The 12851-nt window shown below is 36.1% G+C and overlaps 1 protein-coding gene across 6 annotated transcripts in view; it reads right to left on the reverse strand.

The window, feature by feature from the left end:
- Positions 1-1553: 1553 nt before the first annotated feature.
- The window catches only part of LOC103464192 (epidermal growth factor receptor substrate 15-like 1), a 202370-nt gene continuing 191072 nt past the window's right edge, over positions 1554-12851 (reverse strand). For 5 of the 6 annotated variants that reach the window (XM_008408134.2, XM_017304326.1, XM_008408132.2 and 2 more), the window contains one exon: positions 1554-7760. In XM_008408134.2, coding sequence (XP_008406356.2) covers positions 7614-7760 — 147 coding nt within the window. In that variant the 3' untranslated portion in view covers positions 1554-7613. The remainder of the gene's footprint in view (positions 7761-12851) is intronic. The other variant, XM_008408135.2, reaches the window with a different exon arrangement.

Consider the following 12851-nt stretch of genomic DNA (forward strand, 5'->3'; position numbering starts at 1 on the left):
CCTAACCATTTACCTTCAGCCAATCTTCAAAGTTATAGATTCAGAAGTTCATTAGAGCTGCTGCTGTTAATGGTTGACAACACAGCAATGACACACACATATCTAAACTAAACCTCCAGGCCAACATAGAATGCATCTTTAAAAAAAACTTTTTTATCCTCATTGTAAAGAACATTTTTGAAAGAATAAATCAAAAATCATCAAGTCTCCTTCAGAGGATACAAATGTGTGCATTACACTTTAAACATAATTTAAAGAATTTGAAATAAAACCGTTTTTTTTTCTTTGTCATCTGATTGTAATTTTGGTGAATGTGTGGATATTTAAGTGTAGCAAAGTTTTAGTAGATTCCAAAAGTCATTGTTATGGTGTGAAGGTTCTGCAAGAATTTGAAGAAAGCAAAACAGCTGAATGTACACACACACACACACACACACACACACACACACACACACACACACACACACACACACACACACACACATAAATATAAAACCATGAACAGCAAACTGGTTTGGGATGATAAAACAATTTAGGAACAAAGGAAGGAGCGGCACAGCTATGATAGAATTGTAGAATGATAGTACATAGAGGGTACTAATCTTTAAAGGTACTGACAATAATTGATGGCATAATAGCTGGAAAAAATTGAGAATACTGGAATTTTTACTTTAACCCTAACATTTTTTCCCAAAGCAGGCTGGTCAAAAAAAATCTACAAGAAAACTAAAAAACAGCAGCATTATATCAAACTACTGTTCTCTGTTGTGTTGCAATGGAGACAATATATCAAGTCAAAATGATCAATCTGAGTGCCTTTTTCTGTGTTTTTAAAGATAGGAGTTACCAGGAAGAACTGTTTAGCATTTTGTTTTTCTATCAAGAAAACTTATTCTCAGACAACACAAACATTGATGTATTTTACCACACAGACAAATTAATTTCAACAAACAAATATGCAACTTAAGCAAAATAGAAAGATAATATTGGATTTTTACAAGAAAGCAGATCTGAGGTCACACAAATAAATAGTTTGTAGGAAATGGGCTGAACAACAACAGAAGGCAAAGGTAAATGTATAGATACTCATAGGGTTGTCAAAAATAATCAATATTTAATGATTGTTCAATTATTTTATATATTTAAAAATAATGATTTTTTTTTAAAGACGCTTATTCACATCATACTATAAACTAAGCTGTACTCGTCTTAGCAAGCTACCTAAGTAAGAAAGCTACCTTTCACACAATAACACTGCAGACAGACTCAGCCCATCACCTTGCAGACGTCACTTTAAGAATAATGGCTGCCATTTGTAACAGTGAGCTGGAGTCGAAAATGTAAAACTCCCTGTAATAAGGCAAGTATGTCCAAGAACCTTTATGACATTCTCTGGTACAAAGGTAAAAAGCATGTTGTTTGGTGGCATTTTGCATAAGCAGCAGATAAACAAGAAAAACTAAAGAAGAGTTCATTATGGAAGCTGTGCTACATAGTAATGAAAAATAACCAGGCAGCACTGCAAACTTGGCAAAGCATCTTATAGACATTTAAAATGTTCAGTAACATTTAATTTCTTCAACAATTTCTGCATATGCCATACAGCAAAATATGTTATCTGCTTAAATGTTTGATAATTATTAGTCTCTTTTTGTTTCTGTTTATTAGTAATTAGTAACTATGACCAACAATAAAACATAACATTAATTTCAGTTTTTGGTTTGAAACTCCAACAATTTGAAGGTGCAAGTTCACAGTTTTAATAAGTGGTATGCATAAGTTAATTTTTACCTTTATTTTATCCTTTTGTCTTACCAGTTCATGACCATGAGAAAAACTTGAGCTCAAATGATACACAATCTGCAAAATCCAATTGATGTTTTTACGTAGCAGAATGTTTCAGTAAAGACTCAATGATGTTCTCAAGGTGACGATGCGATGCGATGCGATGCGATGCGATGCGATGCGATGCGATCCTTCCGAAAATTCAAACACACCAGTCAGTATTGGACAAAACGACACTCCTCCTGTAAACTGCTTACAGGTGCACATTGGACTCAGACAGCACAATCAGCAAGGACAAGAAAAATGCAAACACTTAGTATTCAAGTACAAAATACACTTTAGTTTACTGCTGGTCAATAAGTTAGCTCAGCTGGCAAGCAGCATAATTTAAAACAAAATACAACAAAAATTGAAATTAACCACAAAAGACAATATGGCTATGCAAATATACAAACGTATAGCTAACTATTTTTACCATTTGAGAATCTGGTTACAATACATCAGCTTTGTGTCACACCTGATGACTTTGAGGACAAAAATGTGGAAAATCACTCATTCTATTATATTAGTCCTTTTACTTCAATTTTCTAGGCTTAGAGGTTTAAAGTATCTTTTTTCACAAATATTAAAAACTTCTTTGTGAGCCTTTGAGGGTTGAAAAGTGCTACACTATGGTGATGGAAAGAATTCAGACCCCTTTTTTCCTCTGTTCCTTTGCAGCCATTTGCTAAAATCAAAGAGTTGATATTATTTCTCATAATAATATCAACTAGATAGAAATATTTTATCTAGATTTCTATCTAGATAAAAGATAGAAATCTTTTATCTGTCAAAGATAAAAGATTTCTATCTTTTATCTTTGACAGATAAAAGATAGAAATCCAAATATTTTTGCGAATTTATCAAAAAAGAAAAACTGAAATATCATAAGTAGTCAGACACTCATGTTTAACTCACATGCTGTCCATTTATTCCGATCCAACATGAGATTCTTCCCCTTCATTGGAGTCCAGCTGTGTTTAATTAAACTGTTTGGACTTGATTAGGAAAGTCACACACCTGTAAGACCTCACAGCTCACAGTGCAGGTCAGAGCAAATGAGAATCATGACATGGAAGGAACTGCCAGCGAGCTCTGCAAGGCGCATTTCTATGCCTTGTTCCTAAACTTCCTAAGAGCACAGAGGCCTCCACAATGCTTAGATGGAAGAAGCTTGGGATGAGCAGAACTCTTCCTAAATTTGGCCGTCCAGATAAACTAAGTAATCACTGGAGAAGAGCCTTAGTGAGAGAGGCAAAGAAGAAGCCAGAGATCACTGTGGCTGAGCTCCAGAGATGCAGTAGAGAGATGGGAGAAAGTTCCACAAAGTCAACCATCACTGCAGCCCTCCAGCAGCCGGGCTTTATGGCAGAGTGGTCCAACAGAAGCCTCTCCTCAGTGTCAACAAGACATATCAAAAACTGTCATAGTGTTTGCCAAAAAACACATGAAAGACTCACAGACTTTGAGAAATAAGACTCTGGTCTGATGAGAGAAAGATTGAACTTTTTGGCATTAATTCTAAGCGGTATGTGTGGAGACAATAAGGCACTGCTCATCACCTGCCCAATACAATCCAAACAGTGAAACATGGTGGCAGCATCATGCTATGGGATGCTTTTCAGCTGCAGGGACAGGACAACTGGTTACAATTGAAGGAAAGATGAATATGACCAAGTACAGGGATATCCTGAAAGAAAACCTCTTCCAGATTGATAAGGACCTCAGACTTGGCCAAAGGTTCACCTTCCAACAAGATAATGACTAAAATAAAGCTAAATTAACAAAGGAGTGGCTTCAGAACAACTCTGAGACCAGTTTTGACTGTCCCAGCCGGAGCCCTGACCTAAATCTAATTAAGCATCTCTGGAGAGACCTGAAAGTGGCTCCACCAACATTCACCATCCAATTGGAGGGAGCTGGAGAGGATCTGGAGGAAGAATGGCAGAGGATCCCCAAATCCAGGCGTCAAAAGCTTGTTGCATCATTCCTAGAAGACTCATGGCTCAAAATGGTGCTTCTACTAAATACTGAGCAAAGGGTCTGAATATTTGTGACTGTGTGATACTTCAGTTTTTCTTTAAGAAAGTTGCAAAAAATTCTACATTTTTGTTTTGGTTTTTTTTTCTGTAAAAATGGGAAAAAAATAATTCCCATTATTATTTGTACATTCATGAAAAATAGTATGAAAAATGACTACAATTAGACAGAGTGAAAAATTTAAAGGGGTCTGAATACTCACTGTAAATCTGGTTTTATTGAATTTCAATAAATAATTAATAAAAGCAAAAAATTCAAATCATGTATTGGTATCATCATGGGATAAATATATGGCTAAATAATAAACAAAGATATTGTAAAGTAAGTAATAAAACCTTCTTCTGAGGTTGCTGTTCACTTATAGACTGATCAACCCAGGAAAGACACCTGAACTCTTCTAGGTGTCTTTGGTCTCTTCATGTCTCACCAAAATGATTTAAATTCATATTCTTTACTGCAATAAGTTAGTTTTTGAGATAAATTAAAACTGTCAGTATTGTGGGAACATAAGCTCAGCAGTATAAAAAAACTAAATCCAGAGAGTGCTTATTTTGTCAAAAAATGACATTATAGCTGAACGACATCTAAGCAGAGATAATTGCTGCGTCTGTTTTAAGATCATGTTACACACTTCTATTTTACATTTTTGTACATACCATGGAACCATAGCATTTTTATCTACCATCCCCAATACCTACCTCTACCTAGTAGATCTGAACATTATATATCACATGTACTGTGAGGAACTGGTTGAATTCTAGCTCATGTTTGAATAACCATGCTTTCAGACTCCCTACTCCTGTAATGTAATTTGCAACATTTGTTGCATGCAGCAGGTAATGATTTAAAAGGTTAAGAGTTGGGAGGTAATTCATGATACATTCCAATGCTAACACTCAGAAGAAACTGGAAACCAAAACTTTTCCAAACCTTGAAATTGATTGTTTTTTTCTTTCCCAGAATCAGACCAGACTGAATGGACCCATTATTTGGGGTCTAGTACTACTATGAACCAAAAGTGGTAATACTGTTTACTTATTTGTATTTTCACTGCAAATCACATCAATATTGCAACATCCACCATACTGTTGCATATGTTTTCCTCATATTACACGGCATCACCAAAACAATCTGAAAACACCTCAGATGGAATTTCCAGTCTCTGGACTATGTGTTGTAGTCATTTCAATGCAGCAGGTTATACAGCATGTAAGCAAACTAATACAAGTTCCTGCAGAAAAGTCACAACTCTGATGAAAGGGTAGAACTTGTTGAGGTTTACACACTTTGTTTACTCAGAGAAACAAGAACAAAAAACCAAATACTGCCAAAGAACACACCGTCCACTCTGGAATGCAATACTTAGGAGTGTGAAGGGCAAAGCTCCAGGCTGGAGGAACGTCCCTCGTGGAACATTTTTTGTGGGTCACATGAATAATGTTCAGTATAGAAACCAAGATATCCTTTGCAGCGATGAGAGTCATCCTCAGGGATGGTGACTGGGGTTCAGGAGGTCGGCTGTGGGTGAAGGAAATGACTGAGCTGACAAATGTTTACAGCTTTGATGTCCCAGTTTGTTCTGGGAGGGTTGCAAGATGCAGCCAAGCTGGAGTCCATATACAGTTGAAACCAGATATTTACATTCAAAAAGATGCTAAACAAGTTCCCCCCTTTAATTTATGTTATTAAATCAGACTAAACAGTCCTTTTTTTTAAACCAAAATTATTTTTATTTGCTAAACACCAGAGTAAAGAAAAAATTTCTCAAAAAAGTTTTTTTTTTACTACTTTTTCAGAGTCAGAAGTTCTGACAGAAAAAAACTTGACACTACACTGTTAGTCTGCCCATCACCTTGTGGATATCAGCATCACTTCAAACACATCATACTACTGATCAACCCAAGTAATGCTACTCGTGTAGCATTAGGATAAAATCTAAAAACATTCTTCAAGATATACAATATGAGAATTCTGGACCCCACTATGTCTGGTTTATCCATCACTTATTTCTAGGTGCCTGAAAGTGAAATTTTTCTCTAAGCAAATATTAAATGCAAGTCCAGCATCGAAATATCCCGACCATCATAGGAGGTTCTGTGTCCCACAGATGAACATGTGTTGCAACCACAGGATAAAAGCAAAAACCTTGTGAAGATGCTGGTATCTTCACAAGTTCTACACCAAAGGTGAAAATATATTTTTACAAATGAACTCTGGGACAAATACCTTCTTTTTTGAGACATGTTCTGTTCTCTGATCCAACTGTGTCCAAGTGTTTTGCCATTGCTGCATTCTCTTGTACGCCTGAGAACAGCATCCCAATATAGTGCCAGCTCTGTGTTTAACTTTACATTTCTCGATACTCGACTAAATGCAAGTCAAAAAAAATACTGTGACTGTTTAGTTTAGCATCTTCTAGTCACAAAGATGTGAAAGATGGGCTGAGCTCGGGCACATCCCAAAAAATAACAGCGTGAGGGAACAATATGATGCGGAATTATTAAAGTGACTTCTCAAACATCAGCCCAAAAGTTTAAAGCTTTGGGCAAATCTCTGATCTCAACTGATGATGGATTATTTCCTTTTCTGTTCCTCAAAAAGGTGGAGATGTTGTGTACAGTTATCTTGATGTGTAGCATATCAACCAATTTGTATGTGGAAGTTGTGATGTGAAGTAAAGTACAAGTTAACTTCACTTCCTGCCTCATTCTTGTCATACTAACAAAACAGATTCTACTAGCGTTGGCCCAGAATGTATGAGTTTGCCTAATAACCTGTGGGAGGGACAACACAGGAGTGACCCCTGCTCTGTCCTTCTCAGTCATTGTGTCCTAGGGTAAAACTTTCCTTGCCTACTTATAGTGTCCTCTCACAAATTTTGGAGCTTTGGAGGACTGCAAGGCACAAGCCCAACCTGAGTTGGGCCTGAGGCCGGGATTGAGATTGGGCCTGGGCACAAACCCAACCTGACTGGTTTGTGCTCTGGAGTCCTCCTCAGCTGTATGGAAATAACTGATTTCAACTGTTTGTGTCTCTAGAGAGCTCTGGTACTTTGGAATTTCTGAACAATTCTGTCTTGCTTGACCTTCTATACTAATTTTGTGTGGCACAAAGAGGAATATCAAACTATTTTGAAAGCATTCTAAAAACAGAGTGAAAAAATGAATATCTAACTCATTTCTGTACATCAAATAAAGATTTTAGAGTCCTTAAAATCTTGATATCTTACCTCTTAGTTATGTCTTACTGATTGCTATTGGTGATCATCTAATTTTCTTAAACCTGATCATTTCTTTGTTAAATGATTTTTGTGGCATTATGCACAAATACTAAATACCAAATTCTATGAAATATTAGAAGAGAAAACACTCTCCACTTCAGTTGGTCACTATGACATGAATCTACATCTGTTAGCTTCTTTGTTGCTCAATGCCAGGTGAACTGACAAGCTGTTTTTCCACATTGTGAATGTACCAAAAAAAAGAGCTGCTATAGACTCAAATCCTGGTAAATTGTTTTGTCTGCTTGATTTAGTTAATATATCAGTCTTGATATCCAGAACTAAAGGGGTAATACACAGTGTATACAAAAGTTCCTCTTCCTCATGTCGTATATTAAATCACTTTTTTTGTCATGCATCCAAACAAGTTTTGCAGCTATATGTTAAGTATGGTGGTGCAAGGTTGTGTGTGTGTAGATGTGTTCATATTATAATGTCATGTGAGTTAGATGCATGTTGGATTTAGATGTCATGCATTAGACATCTCTGCCTTGCTAAGGGCGATGGCCAGCTCCAGGTCCTCCTGTTCCTGTTGTCTGAGCCTTTTCAGTCGATCTCGCTCTGCCCGCTCACTCTCTCGCTTGGCCCATTCAAGTTGCTGAGCTTCATTCCCAAACTGGAGAAAGAGAGATAAATCTTTTTAAGGCAGGTACTGGTCAAGTTCCAGTTATTTTAACAAGTAAAAGTGTTTTTAAATTCCTAAGTATCTAACTTGTAATAATGCTTGTATTATTGCAAGTTTAAATAAAAATTTGTAAATCAGCTGCTTTATAAAATAACTAGTTAATAATAATAATAATAATAATAATAATAATACATTAAATAGCATACTATATTACATAGTAATAGCTACATCTCTAAAAACTCCAGATGTAAAACTATGAAGCAGAGGCATGAAAGCATGACTGCCAACCAAGAAATCATGATCTGACATAAATTTGTTATAAAAGTATTACTGATTAGACTTTAGCTTTAATAACATAAAGCTCCATATTTTTAAAAGTTTAATCAGTAATACTTTTATAACACATTTATGTCAGATCATAATTTCTTGGTTAAAGTCAAGTTGTCATAACAAAGACATTTTGAATAATGTCAACTTTGTATTAAAAGTGTCAGAATTTACCGAATGACACTTCATGACAACAGTCATAAATATTCATGAAGACTTCATGTTCATGACAGATGTTATGTCATGTTTATGACAGTATTATTTACAACGCGTCAAATAAAGTGTGACCTTACACTCTCTACACACAAACAGATAAAAAAGTAACCTAAAAAACCCAAATCTCATAAAGACAAATTCCAACTGAATAGAAAAATAATTTACCAGAGAATTTGCTCAATGATAATCTGATAATGTGTTCAGTTTGTGAGATTTAGTGCAAATTTCTTTTCAGCCACCATAGTCTAAAATAAGAACATTAATTTGTGCAAAAGCAGACATTACGGTACATTGCTGCCTGACAGCACTGATGAAAGTCACTAATGATATTCACATGGCCTCATATAGTGAATTTATTTCTGTTCTTTTCTTCTCAGTGATGCTTCTTGATATAGTGGATCTTAGACAGACTTGCAGTGATCCAGGAAACACAACATAGTTGTTTCCCTTTAATTGACAGATTCCAGTTTCAATTAAGGGGCTTCTTGTAGAGGAACACAAGGTTCAGTGTTTGGTCAAAGTTCTCAGTTTATATGCTTCCAATCGGTAAAATCATCAAACAGTATGGGATACATTTTTACTGTTATGCTTATGATACTCAACTTTATTTGTCCATAAGTCTTGATGAATCCAATCAATTAGGTATATTACAGATGTCTTGCAGACATAAAAACCTTGATTATTCAAAATTTTCTGCTTTTATATTCTAACAAGACAGAAGTTCTTGTCTTTGGAGAAGCATTTTGAAAATGAAACTCCTTTGCCAATCACTTAATCTGGATGGCATTAAATTAGACTCCACTAATAAATTAAAGAACCTCTGTGTTATTTTTGACTAGGGTATATAGTTTAAATTCCATTATAAACAGGTTTCTAAAATTTTATTCTTTCACCTCTGGAATATTACCAAAATGAGATTTATCCTGTCCAGGAGTCACACTAAAAAACTAGTCTATGCATTTGTTATTTCAATGCTCCTCTAATACTTTGCTGTCAGAAAGTCCACAAAATGTAGGTAAAAACATTCAGTTGATCTAAAATGCTACAGCAAAATTACAATTATGAAGCGAGATCATATTTCTATTTCACTGACCCTTTTCACATAAAAAACCCCTTAATAATCAAACTCCACCATGCATAGGAGATCTGATTGTTCCACATGTTTCTAACAGAGAACTTTTCTCTCTGATTAAAGGTTTATTTCTGGTTCCTAGAATTTCAAAAAGTAGAATTGGAGGCAGATCTTCTAGCCATCAGTGGAGCCAGCTTCCAGCTTTAGTCTGTGAGGCAGACATGTTGTCTGCTGTTAAGACCAGGGTAAAAACTTTTCTTTTTTGATTGAGCTAGAAAGGGTTAGATTATTCTGAGACCACCTATTATTAGACAGCCAGGGAAAAACACAGACCACTTTCAGTTACATTTTTACCATAAAGTTAGAAGTTATTTCATATTTTCTCTCAGTATGTTTCCTTTTCATTGTTGCTGCATCTGTTCAGCTGACACTTTCCTGGGGTGAGATACTACTGCTCCTGTTACTAACTTTTAAGTGTTCTTAAACACAGAATGTATGGAATTCAACAGCATTCTTATTAAATTACAGGAATTCTGTTGAACTAAAATTACTTTATCTAAAAAGATAGCTAAAAGAGAAGTGATCCTTATTCCTAGATCAGTTTGTTTTCTTAGCATCTGCTCTGTCAACTTAAACCCCCAGTTGGTCATGGCAGAGTGTTGCTATTGTGAGAAATAAATAGACTAAGTACGGTATATAAAAATGTTAGCATACTTGAAGCCAGACAAATTATCAGTATACTTCAAATTTGTTAAGGATTATTTAACTTGAAGCATGTTATTTTGGAACAACTAATTTGGTGCTTAATGTATTTTAACTAATTAAGTTGTAGAAAATCACAATTTGAAGTGTACCAAGTTTACTATCACATGCTTTTTTGGAACAACTAAAGTTATACTTTGTATCTTTAAGTATATGGCATTTTATGCAGGGGTGAAAATAGGGGGGTACAGTCGTGGGTACGCAGCACCCGACCGTACGGACTAGAGGGGGGTACGCAGTACCTGCAAGAGAGGGGAGCGCCTGTCTGCTGTAAAAAAATCAATGGGTTCACTGTGCAGCCGTGACTGATTAGTTTTACAAGAACATTCTAAAACACGACTTAATCAGTTAATAAATAACTTTTATCAAATTTCATATTGTTTCTGAACTCTTTACTAGAGAAGGAGTCCAATAACACATGGATCGCGGAAGGTTTTGAGTCGATCTCGGCATTAGGTGACAAACTGAACGCCGCCAGGACGCTGAGAGCAGCACGTCCTCCTCTGACTGGCTTATCAAAACGTTCGTAACTTTATTAAACAACAGCAAAAAATTCAACAAAACACGTTCAAATTAATGACCCAACCCAAAACAATCCGCGTACAAGTAAAGGTGGAGGCGATGGGTGACAACAGACACTAAGTCACGTTATTGCTTGGATTTTACGGCGCCACCTTAAATCCCTGAACTTCACATTTTAACGGAAAAAAGCTCAACGCGACTTGGATGTAACGAGTAACGAGATAGTTATGTAGAAATGTAGTGAAGTAGAAAGTACAGATACTTACTGTAAAATGTAGTGGAGTAAAAGTAGAAAGTATCCATTATTAAATCTACTTAAGTAAAGTACAGATACACGAAAATTGTACTTAAGTACAGTTCCCATCACTGCAGAGCAGGAGTTAAAAATTAACTCATCAACTACCACTGTTTTCAGGGGAGTACTTATTAATCATCGCAAAATAAATATCAAGCCTGCAAACCTAATATCRTAACGGACTGAATGTTATGTTTTTAACGTAATCTCTGCTCGGCTTGTAGAGCGCAGGAGGTTGCCAGGGCAACGGGTGTGCTTAAATGACAAAGAGAGACGGAGAGTAAAAAGGTAGGAGTGGTTTAGAGTTGATCACCTGTTCAGGTTGTTTTACCTTTGTTTACCTTTGTTGTGGCGCTTTACAGCCGCCGTAGTTTCTGAACGTTCAATAAACGATAAACGTGGACTAATTATCTCGTTCTGTGGGAGTATACGTCATTCACAACAAACATCAAACACGGTAAATATTTTACATTAAGTATTTAACAAACAAATGTCTTCTACCGCGATAATTATGTGTAATTAAATTAATTGTCTAATATAAAAAATAGTTTGGTGCTGTCGGGCTCAGAGTCTAAGATACGGAGCCCTCCAGGGGACATGAGGATTTTTTTTCTTTTGCGTCCCCTCGCAAAACTTATGCGTTCCCTCATTAAAGGTTTTGCATTTGCTCACAATAATCTACTGATCAGTTCATGTGGCATAATTGAATACTGTAAGCCATGTTTACGGTGTCTGCCGTACTTTCTGCTTTAATACAAGCTTAAAAGGTTTTTCCATGGATTATTGAGTTATTATCACGGGGTAATCAGTCATCTGATTGTGTCTGTTGTGTTCGTCTGAATGGTTTAAAGACCTGCTTTCTGTGTCGTTCCATCTGAGCCTTAACAGACATCAACATGCAGTAAATGAATCGATTTTCAATCAGTTTTTTGCACCAAAGCGTTAATAATAATAATAATCACGTTTTATTATTATAAAACACAGCAAACTAATGGTGGTAGAGGGCAGCACTGGGTTAACGTGGGGAATCTCATCTGTCCGTGTGTCAATCAACTCCAAACCTCTTCTTTGTTCTGTCACAATTATCAATTTATTAAATTTTTATTATCATGCTCCAAACTTTGCAAGGACTGATCACCCCACTTCACCCGCTTCCTCAAACACAGAGCCAGCAGCCAGTCACCTTCCCCTTCATACTTGATGACGTCTCGCCCACATCGACACGCCCACCACCAGGTGTCAAAGCCACGTGCTCCTATCATATCAATAATTACTTATTTCATTCATATGGCTCTTACAGAGCCTCAGTGAAAACGTGTTTATTATTATTAACTCTTTGGTGCAAAAAACTGATTGAAAATCGATTTATTTACTGCATGTTTATGTCTGTTAAGGCTCAGATGGAACGGCACAGAAAGCAGCTCTTTAAACCATTCAGACGAACACAATAGACACAATCAGATGACTGATTACCCCGTGATAATAACTCAATAATCCATGGAAAAACCTTATAAGCATGCATTAAAGCAGAAAGTACGGCAGACACCGTAAAAAGGCTTACATTATTCAATAATGCCGCATGAACTGATCATGCGGCATTATTGCAAGGGAACGCAAAACCTTTTGCGAGGGGACGCAAAAGAAAAAAAATTCCCCATGTCCCCTGGAGGGCTTCGTACTAAGAGACTTTTCCTTTATCAAACAATTTTGTTTTTGCCTCTTATTTAGTGGAAATATTGATGTTGATGAGATTTTCTCAAAAATAATAACCTTTTTCAATCTTTATAGCTCCACTGTTGAAAATGAGAAGCTAACATTCACAAATGACACTGAAATAAAATAAAGTCCAACATCTGGTTTGAGGTGATTCCTCTGGAACCTGTTGGAG

This window comes from Poecilia reticulata, linkage group LG4, assembly GCF_000633615.1.
Source record: "Poecilia reticulata strain Guanapo linkage group LG4, Guppy_female_1.0+MT, whole genome shotgun sequence".
Lineage (NCBI taxonomy): Eukaryota > Metazoa > Chordata > Actinopteri > Cyprinodontiformes > Poeciliidae > Poecilia > Poecilia reticulata.